This window comes from Podarcis pityusensis (assembly GCF_964106645.2).
Source record: "Podarcis pityusensis genome assembly, chromosome: 10".
In the NCBI taxonomy this organism is placed as follows: Eukaryota; Metazoa; Chordata; class Lepidosauria; order Squamata; family Lacertidae; genus Podarcis; species Podarcis pityusensis.
In genome coordinates this window covers 42,242,280-42,265,376 of record NC_138035.1, presented here as the reverse complement: position 1 = coordinate 42,265,376, position 23,097 = coordinate 42,242,280, and the positions used below count along the sequence as shown (strand labels likewise).

The 23,097-nt window shown below is 41.1% G+C and overlaps 2 protein-coding genes and 1 long non-coding RNA gene across 9 annotated transcripts in view; 1 reads left to right on the top strand and 2 right to left on the bottom strand.

Annotated features, from left to right (window-relative positions):
- PAWR (pro-apoptotic WT1 regulator) overlaps nt 1–2,155 on the bottom strand; it is a 58,331-nt gene extending 56,176 nt beyond the window's left edge. Inside the window, exons 1-2 of one of the 3 annotated variants that reach the window (XM_080971339.1) lie at nt 2,035–2,155; nt 769–1,465 (exon numbers count right to left, since the gene is read on the bottom strand). In XM_080971339.1, coding sequence (XP_080827465.1) covers nt 769–1,281 — 513 coding nt within the window. In that variant the 5' untranslated portion in view covers nt 1,282–1,465; nt 2,035–2,155. Of the gene's footprint in view, nt 1–768; nt 1,573–2,034 lie in introns of those variants that run through there. The other 2 variants (XM_080971340.1, XM_080971341.1) reach the window with 2 other exon arrangements.
- Nucleotides 1,981–21,829, top strand: LOC308457479. Its single transcript, XR_013976938.1, has 2 exons — nt 1,981–2,116; nt 20,682–21,829. It is a non-coding gene; the product is annotated as an uncharacterized lncRNA (long non-coding RNA).
- PPP1R12A (protein phosphatase 1 regulatory subunit 12A) overlaps nt 17,177–23,097 on the bottom strand; it is a 94,055-nt gene continuing 88,134 nt past the window's right edge. For all 5 annotated transcript variants that reach the window (XM_080971323.1, XM_080971324.1, XM_080971319.1 and 2 more), the window contains one exon: nt 17,177–19,322. In XM_080971323.1, coding sequence (XP_080827449.1) covers nt 19,307–19,322 — 16 coding nt within the window. In that variant the 3' untranslated portion in view covers nt 17,177–19,306. The remainder of the gene's footprint in view (nt 19,323–23,097) is intronic.

Below are 23,097 nucleotides of genomic sequence, written 5' to 3'. Positions count from 1 at the left end.
GAAACGTACTAAGAGGAAGGCACGCTTGGCAAATCCACACCGTGATCAACTCCTGCCCGGAAACCTATGTCCCCACTGTGGAAAGAGGTGTGGATCCAGAACTGGCCTCCACAGTCACTTACGGACTCACTGTTAAAACCATGTTTATGGAAGACAATCTTACTCGGCTATGAGTGATCACCAAAAAAGAATACATGTATATACACAAACATATACATATGTATATTTTTTTACCCTTTTATATATAGACACACACACAAATGTCATAAGAACTCTTTCATGGTCATGACCTCCGTTCACATCAAAATGAGGCTTTAGCCATTCTCTCTCTCTCCCAAGGGTAAAACCACACAGAAACCTGAAGGGCTTCTGCTGCTCCTACACATTTAAATCCACCCAGATCCAATTTGCATAGCTTAGGCTGCCATCTCTGAAGCAGCACAACAGACCTCTCTTGTCTGACTCTTCCGGAACAGGTCACTTTGCGGGTTTTGCAACCTGAAGTAGTCCCATCCCCTCCCGGGAGCAGCAGCAGCCTGTAGGTAAACAGCCTCCTCCCTTTCGACTTGTCGAACCAACCCTGGCGAGCTCCTCGGAGAGAGCGGGGAGGAGGAGCCACCGTCGCCCAGGAAGCCGCCCGGCTCTTCATCAGGTGCAGCAGCAGCAGCACCGGGAGCCGTTGGGCTGTCCGTTGGGCTGCGTTTCAAAAGAGCCAGTCACGCGCGCGCCCGCCCCCCCCCCGCAGTTCGGCGCGCGGCGCCCTCTCACCTCAGCGGTGGGGATGTTCACCACACCTGTCGAGCGCCTCTTCTCCCTCAGCTTCCTCTTCTCGATCTGCCCTTTCCCTTTCCGGGCGCTGGGGCCGGACGAGCCCTTGCCCTTGGCCGCCACTTTCTCCTCCTCAGGGGAGCCCGGCGCCACGACGCCTTTGGGCCCCGGCGGCGGCTCCGCCACTCCTGCTCGGGCTCCGGCCGCCGGGGTGCTCGGCGGGGGCTCCTTGGGCGCGCTCCTGCCCACAGGGACGCAGTTCGTGCCGGCGCCGCTGCCGTTGTTGTTGACCTCGGCGGTGGCGGCGTTAGCAGCAGCAGCAGCAGCAGTAGTTGTAGTAGTAGTAGTGTTGGCGGCGGCGGCGGCGGCCCCGGGGGCTTTGCAGTCCCCTGAGGCCGCGGCCGTTGTAGTCGGCGCCTGCTTCGCCCGCATCTTCTCCCGCTTGGCTTTCCACTCTTCCAGGAAGTCTGTGGTGGTGCTGACGCCGCTGGCCCGGTAGCCCCCGGTGGCCATATTCCCGGCGCGGGGTGGGGTGGGGGGGTGAGAGAAAGTTGCGGGAAACTTCGCGCCCCCTTTAACTTCGCTCCCGGGCGCGGACAAGCTTCCAGAAGCCGGTAGGCTGGCGGCTGACGAGAGGAGGCGCCGGCGGGGGGTGAGCAGGACACACCGCGCGCGCCCAAACACACACACTCGCAGCCTGCGGGAGACAAAAGCGGGAGCGAGTGAGGCGGCATCCTCAGCTGCACTCTGTAGACCCCCCTCCTTTTTAGCGAGTGCCCCTCCCGTCAAACACCCAGCCGCCACCGCCACCCCGCCTGGAGTTTACTTTCTGCTATTCTCTCCCCCCCCCGCCCCCCCCTTTATCCGCCACTCGGGAATCTTATCAGCTTCTAACGTTCCATCCAGCTTCCTGGACAGATGCATCCAGGGATTCCTATGGTTAACACCCCCCCCCCGCCTGCCCCATAAGTTTGCCGATATTTTCAGATATCACTCTCTCACTCACCCCCTGTTTACTGGGTGCAGAGTTGCCGGAGTTAGCAGATCTACTGCTTTCCCATCCCGATTGCAAAAGTACAAAAAAAAAACCCCAGGCAAAATATATATCTAGTTTCCTTCCCCCACCTCCCCGGCGCGCGCAAGTCTCTTGCCTTTTAATGAGCCGCAAGTTCTCCTTATCTCTTTTCTCCCCCGACCCCACCGCTCAGTCTGCACGGCTCGTCCGCCTGCTTTGGCTTAAACTCCGAGCAGAGTTTCTATACTGACCCGCGAGGAGTTCAATCAGGTGGTTGATGCTTCTTTCCAGGAAGGAGCCGGCGGCGGAGCCGGAGATCGCCGCTTCTCCCAGGTGAGTGGTGCGGTTGGTGCACTGAACTCTCGAGCGAGTCCCGGAAGGCTCGGCGGCGGCGCTGCCGAAGCTCCCCGACTTTCTCCCACAGGGCGGAGGGTGGCCGGCCGAAAGGAGCCGAAGCGCGAGCGGAAACTGCCGAGGTGGCCCTGACAATGGGTGAAGGGGCGTGGAGGATCCTCCCTCGCCCTTGGTGCCTGTGTGAAGGAGCTCATCCGAGTTCTCCGCTGTAAGCTGATCGCGCCACCAGCTCCTGCTCCTGCTCACCGCGCCGGCGTTGCCTCCCTCGCCCAGGTGACAGGAAGCTCGCCAATACCTGATCCCCTGTAGGAGAACCTAATTCCTTTCTCCCGAAGTAAGCACAGACAAAAAGGCCATTCCAGTGGGAATATACATGAGGCTTGCAAAAACATGGCTCTCGCCAGCAGAGCGGTTGATGCACCACTGTGGCTGCCAGGTTGAAATAATATGTTATGCAGGTGCAATATGTCTTCTAAGGAACTGGCAGGGTCTGCCTCATCCTACTGCTCCAATTCTAACTTTTATTAAGCTAATCAGCAGCAATGTGACAGATGACACATTCAAAAAGCCTGGCCTTTTAATACCTATGAAACAAATAATCCATTAAAACTGGTAGAAGTTTGCTGGGACTACGGCTGTATTAAACACACAAGTGAAATGCTACCTGACTTCCGATCAGTCACAGTTGTGATAGCACAGTGGAGCATGAGACTCTTAATCTCAGGTTCATGGGTTTGAGCCCCACATTGGGAAAAATATTACTGCATTGCAGGGATTTGGACTAGGTGACCCTCACGGTCCCTTCCAACTCTGTGGTACCTGACTCCCAATCAGTATTTGACACAAGTACTTATATTAGGGGTGGGATGTCAGAGTTTTGCATATCCTTTATGTGCACTAATAGCAATGATTTCACTGTGGCGCCTTATGTAGCCAAAATGCTGCCAGCCATGCACAAAAGGGAGGTAACAGCAGGCTTAGGAGAATTTCTGTACTTTTGCAGAAGCACAAAAAAGTTTCAGGAACGACGACTCTGGGTGTGGCATGGGGAAAGAACCCAGTGAATAATGAACAGCCACAAAACGCTGGCTGACTTTTGGAAGGAAGGGAAGAGAACTGTATATCCTGGATGAGAGCATGACTTAACAGGCAGACTCGACACAGCATGCCCCACTTGTACATCTTAATTGATAATAGAGATAGGTTGAGTAGAGCCAGGTGGCAGAATTTTTTGGTGTGGCAATTACTGTTCTGAACTAGGACTGGGAAATCCAGGTTTAAATCCTTACTCAGCCACAGAGCTTGTTGGGTGATTTGGGACCAGTTGCATCTCTCAGCCTAACCTACTGCACAGGGGTTGCGAGAATGAAAGGGGCAAGGAGAACCATGTGCCCCATCTTGAGCTCATTGGAGGAAAGATGGGATCATTGGTGTAACCAGGACTTTGGGGGGGGGGCAGAACCGAGGTGATTGGTCAGCTAGTTAAGTATTTCTATTGTTTTACATGATCGGCAGGGGGCAGGTGCCCCCCCTTGGCTATGCCCATGGATGGGATATAAAAGTAATGGACTCTGCAGAATTGACTTCCTCAGCACTGAGAAGCAGCATCTGAATATCAGAAAGTAAAGCTGTAGTAGATTCATCAGTGAGCAAATATTATTTGGTTTGAGCTTGTAAGTTATGAGCATACTTAGTGAACAGTAGCTTTTGCTGAAAAAGTTGTGTGCTCTCCTACACTTCCTCCACTATTGCAAACATATGTTTATGTTAAGGAATTGTGTGGAAACTTGAAGAGATTAAAGCAGTTTGTTGGTTAATAGGCAGATGATTAATCAACAATACAATTGTTAATGTAAAATAAGCTGACAGAGCTAAGTGACAATTCTCATTTATGTGCAAGTAACATAATTAGCATGATGCATTTATTAAAAAATGTAGTCATTGATAGTGGCCTGTTCCAGGTGCAAGAGCTCCGATGCCACAGAGAGATTCAGGTTTCTTATACATTTCAGCTGAAGGAATTTACCTGTGTGCACATTCCTTTGCGTGTGTGCATCAGCGTTCCCTGTTGAAATTAATTCTAGATCAGACAGCTGCCTCATTGTAGCCGCTACATGAAGTAGCAATCCAGGTGATGAAGGAGCCTTGCGTCATTTTAATAGAAGGGACAAATGTACTGTAACATAACCATAGGGTATCATGTTAGGATAATCTAAAGTTATTAATGTGAAAATGTACCATCAGGCTAGCTGAAAAGAAAGAATGTGACTCCCCCTCATGGGGTTTTCTCAGGCTCCCTAGAGCTTTTATTTACATAGGCCCCCTCCATTGGAAATATAAGTAACCATACACTAGTGTCATTATTCAACACAGATTCATGATTAGTGGGTTTTCCTGGCTGTAAAGGGAGCATTATTTTTCAGAAGGTTTCTTTTAGTGAGTTGTGTTTAAGATAGTAATAGTATTGGAACAATCATATGTGCTTTCAATGTGACCCTTTAATGTGGCACCACCTGTGCACTAGGACACCCTGCCTATTGACACTACACAGACCCTCACTATACTTTTTAGAAGTTTGCTGAAAGTGTTTTGTTTCAACAAGCTTATCCAGACATTATGTTAGTTGTATCTGTTTTTAAAGTTTTATTAATTTTATCTTTGGTTTTTTAATGATGGTTTTATGTATATTTGATTTGAAATGGTTGGTGGGTTTTAGTTATGCTTAATTTGTAATTTTATTTGTACACCACTTGAATAATTTTGTTGTGATCAAGTGGCTGATAAATTTTCTAAATAAATAAATAAATAAAATTATGGACTGGCTAGTTACTTAGTTCCACTGCTGAGATTAGGGTGGACTGATTTAAATTAGTAAGGGGGAAAATCTATTGTATAAATCTTACATTTCCTAAGCAAATCATGTATGCTAATTGGTTGCTGTAGCAGGTAATTTGCTTGCCACGGAATGGAGTTTTTATACAACCGAAGTATAATCCAAAAACTTTGGACATATAATCCACATACTTTTTACACTATAGAACTACATGCTTGGAAGCAAGACAAACAGACAATTGTGAAACAGGGCAATTTTTGTTTGGCTCTTTGTAATAACTAAATGTCCAGAACTTTCTAAAAATAGACACCAGGGCAAAAAATAGTTTGATAACAGGTTGAAATGTTAGGGCATAACCCAGTCAAAGTAAGTTTAGTAAGACTAAAAGATGGGCTCATATGACTAGACTGTTTGGCTGATTAGTAATAAATATTCAGAGTTTACTACAATATCACCTATGATATGTCAATGTGTAATTTTAAATGCTTTACCTCTGTCAATATTTTCTCATAGATAGAGCCATGCCAGCCTTTAACTCAAACATTTGAAAGAGGTTCATTTATTCAGTTTTAAGATGGTTATGTATAGGTTTTTTAATGTAGGTCAGATTTCACTTTAACAGTACAATCCTATGCATGTCTACTCAGAAATAAGTCTCATTGTCTTCAGTGGAACTTACGCTGAGGTAAGTTGTTATAGGATTGCAGCCTAAAACATTTTTAAGGCTATGTAACTGATTTTTTATGACATTTTAAAAATCACATATCTTAATCTAAAATCTAGTGGTTCTTTCCTCTCTCTTGAACTAAAAGAAAGCAATAGTCACAGAAAAGTATTTCAAAGAGTAAGATGTGTTTAAGAGGGCAATCCTGTGCACACTCACTTTCTTATCAGTAAACAGGAACAGTGATCTTCTACTGCTTTTGAACTAATAGCTCCATATGTTGTTGTCAGGGGACGCGGGTGGCACTATGGGTAAAACCTCAGCGCCTAGGACTTGCCGATCGCATGGTCGGCAGTTCGAATCCCCGCGGCGGGGTGAGCTCCCGTCGTTCGGTCCCAGCTCCTGCCCACCTAGCAGTTCGAAAGCACCCTTAAGTGCAAGTAGATAAATAGGTACCGCTTTATAGCGGGAAGGTAAACGGCATTTCCGTGTGCTGCTCTGGTGCCGGTTCGCCAGAGCAGCTTCGTCACGCTGGCCACGTGACCCGGAAGTGTCTGCGGACAGCGCTGGCTCCCGGCCTCTAGAGTGAGATGAGCGCACAACCCTAGAGTCTGTCAAGACTGGCCCGTACGGGCAGTGGTACCTTTTATTTCCCAACCCTTGAAAAGTTATTTTTTAAATTCCAAAAATGCTCAGTGACCCCTATAGTCTGTTATTGATTAACTCAAGTTATGCTGTGGTGAGGTTGGTTTAAGTGCCCAGTGCAAAAATGCTGACATGAGATGTTTGCATCTTAATAGCGGTAGCACTTACTGAGAGCTTTCGGGGATAAAGTCCTAAATAAATGTAAGTATCATTTTGCATATTTTCTTCACCCACATCTTGGAACATAATAGCACTGGATTTTTTCCATCAGCCCGTCTTAGCTATTTAACTCTCTAAACATTTAAGCAGAAGTAGGGGTTTTTTGGGTTTTGTTTTGTTTAAAAAAATGCTAGGAACACTTGTGTTGCCATTACTTATGGGCACTTCACAGATGACAGGTTAACTATAAAGAGGGATTCTTTGTGCAGGAAGAAGAAAAAAACAATGTCTTAAATCTGCTTTCGTAGTCCTGAAGGCATATATTTGGAAGTAATGTTTCACAATATAGTTAGGGCATAATAAATATATATCGAATATGGAGAGTGCCTCTTTCCAAGCTTGAAGGGTTGCTGCATCTAAGTTGAGATACACCAATTTATATTATTCAGTACATCAGACTGTAGGATTTGTAGGATTAGTGCAGGTGGCATTGTTCATACAGGGCACACTGCACAAACTCTGCAATGTTTTACCTCATTAGTTCAGATTCTGCTTCCCATATGTGTGGTTCAGTGCTGACCTAGCAGCATGGAAAGCCCCTAATTTATAACTCCTCTTGGGAAAGTAATTTGTCTTTCTACAGTTTAGAAAGAGACTGTGGCTGCAACTATTTGCATGCTTACCTGCAAGGAAGCCACACTGAACAAAGTGGACTTAGTTCTAAATAAGCAATTGTGGGCAAATAACTTGAAAGGGTCATGCAATCTTGCTGAAATATCACAAACATAGTGTAAGTGCATGTAGCAGAATAGGATGTAGAGTGATCAGGATATTGCTATTCATAACACTATGTCCCTCCCCTTGCCTGCAGAAGAAAATTAAAGTATTCAAAGCAACTGTTGTTGTTGTTGTTGTTGTTGTTGTATTTCTATTTCTTTATATCTCACCTTTTTCCCTGATAGGGACTCAAGACTGCTTACAGATAAAATGGGAACAAGTAAAAACACAGGGGGGGGGGATACGACCCATAATCAAAAGCCAACTGAATGTAAGAGAATTAAAACAATGTTTTTCTCTCTGTGTATAGACATACAGATCATTACAATAAAAGCATCACGACACCAGCCCTTTCCTTAGAAACAGACAGTTCCCAAAAGCTTGTTGGAACAGGAAAATCATCACCTGCTGGCAGAAGGACAGCAGAGTTTGCATTGTGCTGCTAAGATTACCATAATCTCAGTAGAGGCCACTTTTGGAAAAGGAAATCTAGGATAACTTGCAATTTAGCATACAAAAACCATTACTTGTGAATTTTGCAATGCAGTTCTACAGCCAAATAATGTGTTCAAGAATGCATATACTAGGGTAGTATGTGTAAATATATTGGTGAAAATAGCATACAAAATGCATTATGTTAGGTGGAAATGCTGTGCAAAAATACAAGGAGACATTTGACCTAAAATGTGGAAAACTGAACTTAAGGGTGGGGGAAATGTCTAAACCAGAGAAACTGAAATTGACATATTCACACATCCCTAGGAGAAAGCAAGTGTGCTGATAAGCCCACTGTTTAAAATTGCTCTGTACTATTTAAGCAAGTAAAGATCTTGTTTTGAGACAGAGGTTTGTTGGGACTTGAGTATGTACCTTGCACATGTGCTGCATCAGGAAGATTGTGGGCAACATATGGCAGGCAGTCTCTCAAACAAAGATGTGCTCCCACAAGCCCACATTCCCAGCATGTTTGCATTCCTTTCTCAGTGACGTCTACGCTGGCTTGGTCATGTCCACAGAATGGAAGGTGGCAGGATCCTCAAGGAGGACATGCTCTGCTGGGAGCTGGTGTCAGGCACCAGGCCCATTGGCAGACCAACTCCGCATTACAAAGATGTCTGCAAACATGACATGAAGGCTGGCAACATCTCCCCACCATGTGGGGAATCCCTTGCAGACGACTGAAGTGCCTAGAGACAATCATAAAGGCAAATCATGCAAAGGCAAAGCCCCCCAAAGTGGAGAGCTGCTTATCAGGGTCTGGAAACGTCATGGGGAGGTGCTCCCCTGTGACCCTGGTCAGTGAGGTTGGTGCCTTCCTTACAGACCTGGGATGCTTCCAGAGCCCTCTTGCTTACTTCCTAGAGGCTGGTAAGAAAAGTGCCACCATGCTTTGGGAAGGTGGCACAAGGACTGTGGGGTGCTTCCAGAGCCCTTGCGTTACCTGCTCAATGCCTGGTAAATGAGGAAAAGCCATTGGGTGGGTTTCTTCCCGCTCTCCGTTTATTTATTTGTCCCACTCACCCATGCAAAGCTGAAACCATGTAAGTAAAAGCAGCCTAAGTTGTGGGTTTACTGTGTTTCCCTTTCTTTCCTATAGAGTTTATATCCACTGGTCCTCTCCATTCCACTAGATTTCTGTTACGGTCACTATATCAATTCTGTCCTCCAAGACAAAGCACTCCAGTTTCTCCCCCTTGGCTCGTAGGCTTCTAACATTAGCATATAGACGTTTATGCACTGTGTCTCTCTTTGAGTGTCTTTAGCCAGCCATGCTTTGATCTCTCTGAGTTGCTATCCTGTCCCTGTGCACTCCCAATGCCTTATTTACCATTAAAAAAAAGAAGAAGATTCTGGGGGGCTTTCAACATTCTATCTAGCAATCTACATTTTGCTTCCAGGACCTCTCGACTACATTTTTGCTTGTCATTGGTGCCAACATTCAGTTCTGACCCCTCCCCAGCATTATCTACCAGACAATCTAGATCAGGGGTTGTCAACCTGGTTCCTACCGCCCACTAGCGGGCGTTTCAGGATTCTAGGAGGGTGGTAGGGCATTCTTTGGCACAAGCTGAATCCTCCATCCATTGAGCACTGGTGGGTGGTAAGGAAAGATGCATTAGTGGGCGGTAGGTATAAAAAGATTGACTACTCCTGATCTAGATACGTGCACATACTTTTTAGGGGGGGTTATCCTTGGAATGAGGGAATTGCTACTTATCCATGGGTCCCTTATATAAGGGATCATTTCTCTCTTCCTCAGAGATACATATCTCTAATCTGGCACAAATAATAATTTTGTTTTGAGTTATGGAAGACAAGCACTTTAATTTCCTTTTATCAGGTTGCTTGTCCGTATTGCTGAATGCCCAATTCTATTCCAACAATTCCATCGGAATTGAACAGCTGTATAATTTAATGTTCTTGTTAAGAGACAGTGCCTTGAAGAGGAATTCATTTTCATCTCTGCCAGGCATGCGAGACATTATTTATCTGTGTTCTAACTTGTTTAATTGGCTCAATCTTAAACACAGCATTCTAGCTGTTGCCACCTTACAGCTTCAAAGGGGAACATACCCAAGATATTAATATCCAATCTAGCAGTTACTGTCTTATTGTCTGTTTCAATCTGAATCATGTTTTTACTAGTTACTAGAAACCCAGCCTTCCTTCTCTTCCCACCCCCATCCCTCCCAATTAACCGCTCTGAATGTTTTCATACTTCACTGTTCTGTATTCATCTTGATCTTGGAAGAAGATTGCTGAGACCCTGTTTTGTATTATGCTCCTAACAGTTCATTTGATCTTGGCTATCTGTTAAAGCTTAATCAACTATCATTCAGACATTGTAATGCTCACTAGAATAATACCTAGCACCCCTAAGCAAGAAATGGCTAAAAAATGAAACCAGTTTTGGTTAAACTTCTAAAAATATAATTTTAGCAACTTGATGGTCTGTGCAAAAAGCTTCAGAAATACCCTATTATATTCCATGCATCAGTCTCATAGAAAGATTCTCCAGGCTTGGAAGGTGATTACCGGTACTTGCTGCATAGTCTTTTCTTTCAGCTTTTTTATTTTTGAAAAGGCCCTCATAGCAATTCTAATCAGAGAGGGAACTAGGTTTTGTTGACTCTAGCCCACACAATGAACTAATCATTTGTTGCAAAGTGGGAAGTGCAATACTTGTGTAGCTGGAGCTTATAGATTAAAAATACTGCATGGGAAACGGTAAAGTGATTGCATGGCCGCAGTCCCACCTAGTACATCTCTACCTGTGTTTCCCCTCCTGAAAACTGTGCCTTGGTGTGGCCAAGTAATTCCATTACAGAAGCACGCTATACTGCAGAACACGCACACTTCTTTTAGAGCTGAATAGACACTCCAAAATTACAGTGCCATTCTTTAATACAGTCTTGGATTCTGCTTTATGACTTGGCTAATTATTGCTTTGCCAAGGATTTTTTTCCAATTAAGTTTGGGAATGTTTCTTCAAAGGATGCAACTGACCTCTGCTTTGCATGCAAAAGTCCCAGGTTCAATTCCTGGCATCTTCCGGGTTGGGAAAGACCCATCTGAAGCCTTGGAGAGTCATTATTACTTGGTGTAAACAATACTGACCTCGATGGACCAACTTTGTAGGCAACTTCCTCTTTTCCCACTTTGGCAGAAGCATCTACATCTTTTAAGCAGTGGCAAAGTCTTCTTCGCTCCTACAAATGCCTTTGGATGAAATCAGTGCTTTTTTTCTGGGGGGACGCAGGGTTACGCATACTCCTAAACATTTTGTGAATCTAAGTCTTGCCTCATTGAGGGGCAGTATTTCAATATGAGTGGGAAAATGAGAGTACCGTACCCCTAAACATTTTTTTAAGAAAAAAAGCACTGGATGAAATAAAACTAAAGACAGCTCCTTCATTTTTATATAGTTTGGAGCCTCTGAAATTAAAAGGACATTGGTTTTAGTAATGGAGCATACAATGAAGTAGTGGCTCCATTAGGGAACCTGGAATGTGAGCAATGTTGTCAAAAGAAAGAAGGAAAGAGAAAAAATAGTAAGTGAAGATACTCAGTTACAGTGACTGGTGTACTACTTCTTTACATTAAAGCAATGGAAGGAACATGACCACCACTCTGATAGAAGGGAAGTATCCAGGTTGCACCCAATGGCTGGCACAAGCACTCAAAATTCTTTCAATGACTCGGCATGGAAGTGAAACCACAACATTGCCGTTGTAACCAGAACTGTTCCATTATAACCATATCCTCTAGAAAGCTGGATTGTACTAGCTGCATTGTATAGGGGAAAGTAGGTGCATCTCTTTTCCTTCAGGGGCTTCTCTGAGGTGGCTAGCTTTATCAGATGGAGGAAACAACACAACACATGAACAACTCAGCCAGCAGGCAACCTGTTTCAAACACCAGTAAAAAGCATAAAAATCAATATGCTGCGCAACAACCTGACAACAATTTAGAGCTTGAGAAAAGTTTAATATGTAGGTCAGGTTACCCAAGGTAGACTGAACTGCTACAAAGCTTATTCTTCTTTTTTACTATTTGCATTTATAGACTGCTTACTGTCCAAATATCTCAAGGTGCTACTATTTTTCTCCTACCTTTGTGCATCTGTCTCTCTCTGCTTGCTTTTCTCATCAGCTAGCCCAACCCATGGTCCATTGTGGGAAATCTCAAAAGCAACATGGCACATTAAAAAACAAAAAACAACCAGCTGTCTTTTTGGCAAAGGAATGTCTTGAGAGACCAATATTCTGATATCACAGGTCTCTGTAATGATGAAGAGAGTAACTGCTGCCAATGTATCTATGAAGCAAGTCCATGCCTCTGTACTCCCTGTGTAGTGCAGTCTCCAAAACAGCTTAGTGTTGATTGTGCTGAAATAAACTCTTGTAGTTGAAATGGGGCTCAGAGATATGTGAACATAAGGATATGAAACAACACTATTATTCTTTTAACAGCAAAAAATGTTATGACATTTCTAAGCCTGCTTCATCATATGTATGACAGCAGGCATATAAACTTAGGCTGAAATATTGCAGCATATATCAAGTAACTTTCCAGTGAGACTTTATAAAAATATTTTCAGAAGAGGATCATCAAGGAGTGGGATAGTGGCACTATATTGATTCTGCGTCTTATGTTTGCTAGAGGGTATATTATATTTCATTGCAACTACTTTGAAAGCTCAGTAACCTGTTAATGATCCATTAATTTCAATACATTCAGCCTGGAGAGCTATATTAATTAAAAGCTGTTATTGAGATAAACTATTTTGTTATTAGATATGCAAACACAGTGTAAGGTTTTGCTTAGAAAAGGCCCTTGCTGTGAAACTATGACTTGGAAAGGCTCATGGGTGCCACCTGCTGTCTGAATTTAAAAGTACTTCCCAAATCTTACAGGAATTAATACGTGTCCTAGCGAGAATGCCTTGCTGTAACATGACTATTTCAGCCCTGCTACAATTTGAAGCCAAATAAGCACTTTCACTTAAAAACAAACAAACCAAACCCTACCAGCAGCAGTTAAGATTTCATCCACTGTTAAAAACAGACAGGAGCAGGATGTATACCAGAAGACAAACATAATGTCAGGTTTCTCAGACTCCTTCACAGCATACATAACATATTAATCCAGAGAGATTTAATAGGAAACAGCTCGTTTTCAAAACCACACAACATTCCTGCAGTGACCATAGCAGTGCTGACTTAGAAAAGTGTTTCTTTTTTTAAATGTAACTGGCAAGCTGGAACAGAAAAGGTACTCCATACCATGTGACTAGGCAGGACGTCACATCTACAATATATTTTAGAAAGTTGTGTGTTCTCTGTAGCTCAGTTGGTTAGGGCATAGTGCTGACAATGTCAAGGTTGCAAGTTTGATCCCCATATGGGAAAGCTGCATATTCCTACATTGCAGGGGGTTGTGTCATTTGGTCTATGATTCTATGAATTTTTAAGTCAGGTGTGCAAAACTACAGCTCCTGCTCCAATTTAAGCCTAAAACCAAGAATAATCCAAGAAAACATTAATCACATACTGGTCTTGCCCAACTAGGACCATTTATTAAAATTCAATTTCCGTGTAAGTTTCACATTTTGTGGTAGAAGATGGAATTAAAATTCTATGCCATGTGGCTACTCAGTCCATAGTGGCTGCAGTCCAATAGAAAGACCACCAGACTATGGCATAAGTGAGAAGTATTTCTTCAGCACTCACTTCCCAGAGTGTCACTAGTTGTAGTGCCAGGGGGAGTTTAAATGGCCTCCTGGTTAGTGGTTTGGAGATTCCTTGTGCTCTTAACTGGTCCCTGTAGCAAGCTCTTCACTATTAATATACTGAGAGTACAACTGAAGATTTAAAAGAAGTGGGACAGTTTGCTGCAGCATCCGGGTTACTAAATGCAACATATCTGATTTCAAGACACCACATTTGATTGGATATATACTATTTATATTAGATGGTCTTAACACCAAAATGGACTGTTGAATTCCCTCCTGCTTATGGACCAGCATAGCTGCCTTTGAAAACCATAAAAAGCAAAAGCACTGTGGATTAAAAATAAATAAATCATGCAATAAAATTTGTGTTCTGGGTCAACGTATTTCCATGCATCACATTTTAAGTACAAATGTGCTTGTCCTCCCAAGGCAATATGAACTTCACATTAGCCTTGTTTATGAGCATTTTATGCAGCAATATAATATACAATGGATAGTAGTTATTTAAAGACCAAGTTTTTCTTACAGTTAATAATTTTAAAAACAGCAAAATATAAAGTTTCACTTAAGAGTGATAAGAATGGTCTTTCCTTCTTTCTGTAGCTCTGGTGTGGTGCTTTTAGAAGCACTATTTGTTTATTTGACATCACTCAAGGGTTGCTAGACTGGTTTTAAATCATGGAACATTCATGCCTATTAACTGTTTTTCTCTACATAAGGCAAGAGCTTCCCTCCACAGAAAAGTTTATGACCTTATGTTCTGAGCATCTCATTTATCAGCAGGCATACTGCCCAGCATAACATTCCCACATCACACAGCAGTGTGTGTGAGACTTCTTGTCCACTTCCGCTCCACTGGAATACTGTAATCCCTTTAGTTGGTATAGTAATAATAATAATAATAATGATGATGATGATGATGATGATGATGATAATAATAATAATAATAATATACCTAACATCTCTTCCCTGTGTGGGGAATTATGGTTCAATTTGCTTAGGAAATGAGCAGTTACTCTGCTCTGGAATGCATTGCTGTGCATAATGCACAGGTGCAATCCAGCTGGTTTAATTTCTTTGGAAAATGCAGGTAAGATTCCCCGCCATGAGATTTTCAGTCTTCTTAATGTACACAGTGAAACTAGATTATGTGCTCTGTTTTATTCTGAAAATGTCAGTTTTTGCTCCATCATCCACATTCTGCAACTGGAATAAATTGTGGAAATTTGTGTGATTGGGGAAAAGTCAACGAATGGGTCCCTTCCAACTCTATAATTCTACAGTTATTTGACGTGGGTGACACAAGGGTGAAGCAGCAGCAGGATATGGACAATGGGACCACAGACAAGAGCAAACTGAATGCAATTCACTCCAAAGTAAATCCGCATAGGAATTGGTTACTGGGCTGGTCACTTGTTATCTCCCATTCCCACAGAAGCATGTTCTACAAGAGGTGTATCAAACACTTTTTCAGTCTAAGAGATTAGAATGTTACTTCCTTTTTAAATGTGAAAGGGCAAATAAACATTCAGATGTAGTTTAAAATATGCTCCAGTAGAGTAGACACTTTTATGCCCAAATTCCAAACCTAGAAGTCATCAAAACAAGACAAGGACACTTTATTCATTCTGATAAGATCCCCTCAGTACAGCCAACATAACTATAAGCAGTTCCGTGGCTATCAAGCTGAGTTGCCATATTTTGAAGAGCAAAAAAGAGGACACATTTGCTGATTTCTACTTTTAACTATGGATCACTCTTATGACTCTTATGACTTTTACATACCTATAAAAAAAGAGGATGTGTCCTGGGAAAAAGAGAGGACATATGGCAATCCTAAAAAGTTATCATCCCCCCCCCAAAAAAAAGTTTTCTTTGAGAATGTCAGACACGTATTACACATGGGAGCACACAGTACTTATGTAAGAAGCAGTTTACAACTCTTTACTCTGCTTCCAGAGTTGGTGGGCGGGGTGTTGCATGTTAATGGTGGGTATAAGTGTAATAAAGCATACTGGATTAACTAATCCAGAATCAAGACTGAGCTGTTTCAATATTCACCATAGGTGTCTCAGATTAGAACTCCCAATAGTGGGAAGTCTACTCAGAAGTAACCCCTACTGCATTTGGTGTACACCAAGGGTTGTACCCTGCAAGGCCCACTTGAGAGGGCTGAAAACTAGAGGCACAGCGGTCACAAAATGGTGGTGCAGGGGCACAGCCAGTCACAAACCAGCATCAGCTGGTTGACACTGCTTACTACTGATAAATCCATTTTTCGAAATTGCTGACTTGTCATAGCCTATTTCCTGCAGCAAGGAGTTCCACACCTTAACTTTTAAGTGAAGTACAGGCAGAATTTGCTTAAAGGGGTTTTCCATTTCAAACTCTAAATGCCTCTCAAAGTATTTTTACCCATCTCCTGAAATTTCTTCTTCTCCTTTCACATTCAACTTGTACCTTACTTCCCCGCTCTGACTCCCAGCAAAAGAACCTTACCAGTTTTATCCATCCCTCCTTCCTGGTCCTTTTACATTCACTTATTCCGATAACTGCTTCCCTCGCTTACCTTTCTCTTTTTCTCTGTTTATTGATAACAACAAATAATATTAGTCTTTTATCTTATTTCTTTCAACTCTTCCTGGTCCTTTCCCCTCAGAGAAAGGAGACCTACCTATCTATCTTCTGTCCTTCTTGCTTTTCCATGTCCTTTGTGACTTGAGCACACGTTTGCATGCACACACACACACACAGCAGAAACCCACAAAGGGGGCTGTGAAGGGTGGGGGGCTTCTTTTCTCCAGGTTGTACAAGCAGGAAAAATAAAATATTCAGTTATTCTAAAATTATATAAGAAAATAGGAAAACTAACATTTAAAAGCCAAGGAAAATAAGGAGGAAACAAACAGGAAGAAAGGAATCTTATATGGTATTGAAGAATGACGTTACCTCAGGAAGTGTTGCAGGTGCATAAAACAAGGACAGGGACAACATTCAATTTCTCGGTTTCCCAGAGGTTAAGACAGATTATGAAACACAATTCTTCCTTCAACCCATTTTGCCTCAAGTCCTGTTTCAATCTTGCCATTATTTTAATGTGCAGCCAAAACAATGTAGTTAACATCTCAGCTATGTTCATTACTGCTTGAACTCCAGAACAGTAAATGCACTCCAACATGGGATAAACTGACTGCATGTTCCGCAATTAGCGTCCTCAAACAAACAAGTGACATTTCTCTGATGATTCAACACTTCTTTCATAGTCCAGTATCCAAACACCACAAGCTTATTTCCAGCAGGGAACTAAATGAAAATCTGAACTTAACATTAAAACATGTGCTGGGATAGAGGAGCAGTTGCTAGTGTAGCTAAATGAATTTCTATCAAGCCTCTGGTATGTTCAGCTACAAAATATTCTAGTGAGTTAAGCAACATTCTAAGATCATGCATTCTTACCATGGCACAACACATAAAAAAACTGGTTTCCATGTAGTTTCTCCATGCAGACAGGTTTATGTAAAATATATAAACATTTTTCAATTTTGTTACAGATTGCATAAATATGGCATTTTTACTGTTGCATTTACAGCTGTGCAAACACAATTTGATTACAATCTCTGAAAAGTACTTTGCATCCCAGTGAAGCAATAAAAAAATGCCCACAAAGAATTTAAATACCAAATTCACGTTTAAAATGTCTTCTCAGTAAAATCCACACATTTAAAATAGTTTTATTCATTTTATTTGTATATGTCAAAATACATTTTTTTTTGCAAAATAGTGGGTTTTGCAAGTAGTTTCATGCAGATGCAAGGTCTGCTCAATACTACCAATAAAATCAACGTAACACAGTAGCCATTCAGTTTTTAAAGAATAAATAACCTATATATAAAACACTAAAATATTAGATACACATTTAATCATTCACAGGCATCCAAAACTTGACCAAATATAATCCACAGTATGCCTAACAATTCAACAACACTATGCAGCGTGTTGCAGCCATTCAGATGGATATTTTCTCTGCTTGGTTTGTATTAGCTTAAGACCATGAAATATGTCCACCTTCAAACTTATGACTCATACAGACCTACTGTAACAAGATATCCCAGAACTATCCTTGTACCTTTAAAATCAAGAATCCTGAGCTTGGTAGTAAGAGCAAAACCTTACATCTTCAAAAAACCTCCCTCCCCCCCCCTCCCCAAATCACCCAACCCTATGAAGGGGACTCACGTCCTCCTTGCCCCAAACAGTTGTTCTCTTTTGCCCACCCCAAAATGAAGTGAGTCCCATCCCCAAGAAGTAGGAAGTAGAACACAATGACCTTTTAAAATGAAGGGGTACAAATTCACATTTAATATAGTATACAATATAATCAATAATACAATAGCTACTACAAGCTTTACAATATACAATTTATTTTAATGGCTGAGCTGTTCAGTGGTTTTTAGGCAATAGTCTGTAGGCCAGAAGATGGTTATATTTAGTAGGTTTTAGTGAAAATATAAAAGCTGTTTGTTTTCTAACAAAAGCTATCTTCACTGGAGTACTTTTTAAAAGGCCACTGAAATGTATAAAATGGTCTGAACGTGGTGGTATCAACTTAGATGCCTCTTCACATGGCATTAGCAGTGCACGTAAATGAATAGGTTAGGGCTTTCAAATGACTTAAAGATTACTTTGGCTAGCACAACAGTTTCAGACAGCACTCAAACACAGATATGTGAAATGTAGTGAAGAAGTTATACTTAAGTTTTATTATGGGTGATCACTCAAATAAAAAATGGAAGGGGATAAAATATTGTTTTTAGTTTCAATTTTTTGTAAAGACTGACTCCATACAAAGTAGAATTTCTAAATTTAAACCAAATGGACTTTGTTAAACACTACTGTGGAGCAGCCTATTTTGTTTTAACACACAATTGCAATAGGGAAATATATTCAAGCATGTCAAGTGGTGGTCTGAAAACTCCAAACAATATACATAAATATATACAGCATCACTTAGTACCTGGCTAAAATGAATGTGATGGTTACAGGATCTAACAACTTGCACTACAAACCTTTTTATTTTCTTTTAAAAAGTGACCAATAAAGGCAGAAGACAGGAGTTTTAAAATAACCAATCTACTTGCAACTGACTTTTAAAGCATCTTTTATAGGAAATAATGCATATTGCACAACAGTGAAAGCAAAGGTTCCACAAAACCTCTCTGTTTTGGGGTGGCTGGCTGGACAATACAGGCTTAGTTAGCTACATGTTGCATTTTTAAAGGGGTGTGTAAATGTAAAGCTGTGAAAATACTGTACAACAAAAAAATCTGGTATATGAATAATTAGAAGGAAACACACACAAATCCAAACTTAAGATGTAAGAGAGAAAAACTGCAGGATAGAAAAAAAAAACCAGGAACCGTGACACAACAAAATAAAAGTAACTGTCTGTGGTAGCAGAAAGCTTTTTTTGATGCATGTGTTTATGTACAACTAAGGCTTACTGGTTAAATATCTGAGGCTTATCTGGCCTTGAACACTTTCCTTATATGCAGTAGCTGTAAACAAGATTTCTCAGTCATTATGTCTTCTCAGCAGCTGCTTTAACACATGAAACAATGATCTTGGTTAAAAAAAACACACACCCAGGTAAGAGGGCATTTGGCAGAATATCTGAAAATGACAGTCTCCAAGAAATCTTCCCAGACTTCCAGTGACTTCCATGCTATGGTCCACTGGAGATACTAATTATGTGCAATCCCATGATTTGCAGCTGGAGTAAACAATTTTATTTGGAAAGCTTGCTGATAACTCTGATCAAGGCCCCATTTTCATCTTTTAGCCTCTGGTTATCGGCCTTCAGGTCTGGTAGCATCTATCAGAGAAAAACAGAGAGTAAAGTGTGCAACGCTTGACAAATAGCAATATATTAAATACAAAGTCTCTTCAAAGACAAATAGTCCTCCTTTCCTGCAAACGCCAAATGGTTTGTTTATTTAATACCATTTATAAACCAATTGATATTAAAATATTGCTAAGCAGGCTGGTGACTTGAATATGTGGCTAACTGTTTAGAACTCAAGGTCCATCCGTAGCAGCAACTTATTATTTTATAATCACTGAGAAGTGAAATATAAAACAAAACAAACCATATTTAGTCAAGTCAAGCCCACTCAAAACACATAGTAAGCCACTCACATGGGGTAATGGAAGAAAAGGGTTTTTTATAGGTGCTCCTCTAGGTAAAATAAGCATGCATATATTTACTTAATTTGTAATTAGCTTTTTGTGGGGTATAGTTCACACAGCCCTGGGTGTGCATTAACTGAAGCAAGATTCACCAGACCTGGGCACTGGAACCCATTTTGGATGTCCTGCCTCAGGTTTCAGAGTTGTAACAAAGAAAAGTGATTCAGAGAATGTGTAGAGAGCATTCTTCACAACTACACCTTTGTCTCCAAACATCTGGGAGCAAGGGTGGGAGAGTGTTGAGAGAAGTGACAGTTATACCACAGGACTTCACTTCCAGACAGGCTTGAGCTCTGAGCATATCTTAGAAACTGACATGTCCACTATTTCAAAATCCAGCAGAGACACAAAATTGTGTGTTTTGTTTTTGTAAAGAAGATAAGGCAAATAAGTTATAAGATATGCCTATATGTGGCATTTGTGCAAACCTGGCAATGTTATTGAAATAAATAGGTATTAAATGCTCACTTAACTGACAATCTGCTGAGCCTCATCATGCCTTTTACTTCTATTCCCATTATATAGGCACTGCTTTGTTCCAAGTGGTATGATAATGCTCTTACCACACCTGCTCTAAGTTTATGAAGTTTCAATATGCATCTAGTCAGCAGATAAATTATCATCCAAGTTTTTAAAAAGTCATCCTTATAGAACATTTTACTGCCACTCCACTCAGGAGCCGAAAAACTTGTCTTTTAAATTTCCCCTTAGAAACCAGAAAAAATAGGCTCAACATCTTCCTGTGGAACCCACTATATTACTTTGAAAAATACTGGTATGTTGGATTTAAAATGGGACAAGAGGCACTTGGTACTATTGCTGCTCTTACTAAACTCTTGAAGGTAAGGGAAAGCTTCAATATCAAGTCCAATTCCTAATGAGGTAGGTACAATTGTAAGAGTGAAGAACAAAGAGAGCCTGGGTTTTGAGTATGGAGAAAGAATACAAGAGCTTAATTACTATTTTCTTCTATTTTGCACCATAGTTCCCCCAATATTTTTTACAGAACTAGAAAAGGCACAACGTGGGGAGCGGATGGATGAGAATGACTGGCACTGATGTGATGCCACAAGATTAACTGTTAAGTTCAGGGCACGAACAATCATCTGGCCAGAAAAGAACACACACCCAAAGATGGAAAATTGTCTTTGCTTAACCAAGCACTTTTGACATGTGCCCTCAGAAATTGGAAGCCTGACAATCAGACCCACCATCTTGAACAAAAGAGATGTTGTTGAACTACAAAGACACTGTGTGGAAGTAGAAGAGGATGAATGTAAACCCAGACAAGATGGAGGTACTATAGGCAGGCAATACTGGTACTCAGGTTCACCAGCAGCATTGTTTTCCTGAAGAAATCAAACATGGTCCAAGACATTGATGCCAGTGGCTGCAATTCTAACCCTCACTTATCTGGGAGCAAGTCCCACTGACTTAAATAGGACTTACATCCAGGTTGGTTTACTGTAATGTACTTTATGTGAGGCTACCCTTAGAAGCTTCAATTGGCTCAGGATGCTGAGGGCAGACATTTGTTTGGGGCAGGACAGACCACATCAGGTCAGTTTTCTCAATGTCATTGGCTTCCAGGCAAAATTGACAGTGATCACTGTGACATCTAAAACCTGAATAGCCAAGGCAGCTCAGGAATTGTCACCTCACATGAATTCTGCACTCCCTTTCTGAGTCCTTATTGCATTTCTATTGGCAAATAAAAAAGGAAGGGGATGTTTTCAGCTGTGGTACCCTGACTATGGAACAATTTCCCAAAAGACATTGAACTGGCTCCACCTTAACATGCTATTAAATGGGTTCTTGTTTACACTTAATACTTTTCAGTTTGGCTGTTGAATGATTTTCATGATGCTTTTTAAAGCCCATTGTTATTCTTAGGGCGGTTCTGGATTTTGTTGTGCTTCATTTCTTATTTGTAAATGCCGTAAGTTTGAGATTTTTTGTATTGAAAGGATGATATAAATGGCAAATTAAATAAACAAAGGAAAAAGAGTTCTTGCGAGTTGCTCAAATAAGCAAGGTTACACCATGCATTATATCAAAATACTTTGTATTAATTTTTTTTTGCAAAGCACCAAATGCCAAGAGTTAATAAACATATTTTTTGAAAAATCAAAACTGCATTTAAAATAAATTATTATACATGTGTGATCTGTTTGGATTGGGTTTTGATATGTATATGATCATATTCTAGAATGCATGAGGTATCTCTAATAAGGTACATTCACAACAGTCATTTTGACACCTGCTTAAAGTATTTTTCTTTAGGCAAGCCTAGTCAGACATGTAGAAAATACATGTTTTATTTCTTTTTAGCTACTGTTAATTGCAAAGGTAAATTTTCAGTTTCACAGTAATGAGACAACTTTCAGCTATAAAAGCTCATGCCTCCTCTATGGCATTGGCATGGCACATGTTAATCAGGGGGAAATCTAGGCTCATATAAAAAAATTAATTCTGCTGTATTTACGAGCTACCTCAAACAGTTAATGCAAAATTTTGCAACTGATCATTTCTTCTGTATTATTATTATTATTATTATTATTATTATTATTATTTCATCTGACACATTGCTTTGAAACCACTAACTAGAACTTGGTACTGATGGTTTTATTCAAGTAAGTTTTACTCAGAGCAAACCCATTAAAATTAATGGAACTAAATTAGTCATGCTCATCAACTTCAATGGGTCTACTCTGATGGACCCCGAGTATACAACAATGTTAATATTTTTTTTAAAAAAGTTTACAATGACAATTTGGGAAAAATAACACAACCCTGTGACATTTCCACTTTAAGTAGTATGCTGCTACCAGAGGTTTCCAATTAGCACAGATGAGTCTTATGTTTTTCAGTAAGTTTATATTCAGATGTAGTACTTAGCTTCCAGTGAAGTATCAATTCAACTATTCAGATTAGGGTTTAGTTTTTCAGCTCCTCAATATTCTTATACATATCCAAGGAACGGAGCATCTCTGAACTGTGGTAGGTAGTAAGGCCCGCAGATTAACATCAAAGTAATCTGCCAACACGGATGCATTCACCATATACATATGCCATGCTAAACCACAGCACAGCGTGATAAATGAATGTATCGCAATAAGCCTCACGCTCAAGCATTCCATCCCTATCCTCTCCTCCTCCCGTGTGACTGGGAGGAAGTGTTTGGAAGCTTTTTGCTTCACTACAGTTGGCCATGTCATATGCCCTGATAAACTGTGGTTAATAGCAACTACAGCTAGTTTCAAACAAGCCAACTTCAAATCATAGTTTCTAAAGCTGGTTTATCTAACACTTGCCATAGTTAGGATTAATCAGTTCTTGGTCCAGACAACATGGAAAGCTGTGGCTATTCAAAAGAGGAAGTGAAAGTTTCTGAACTCCTT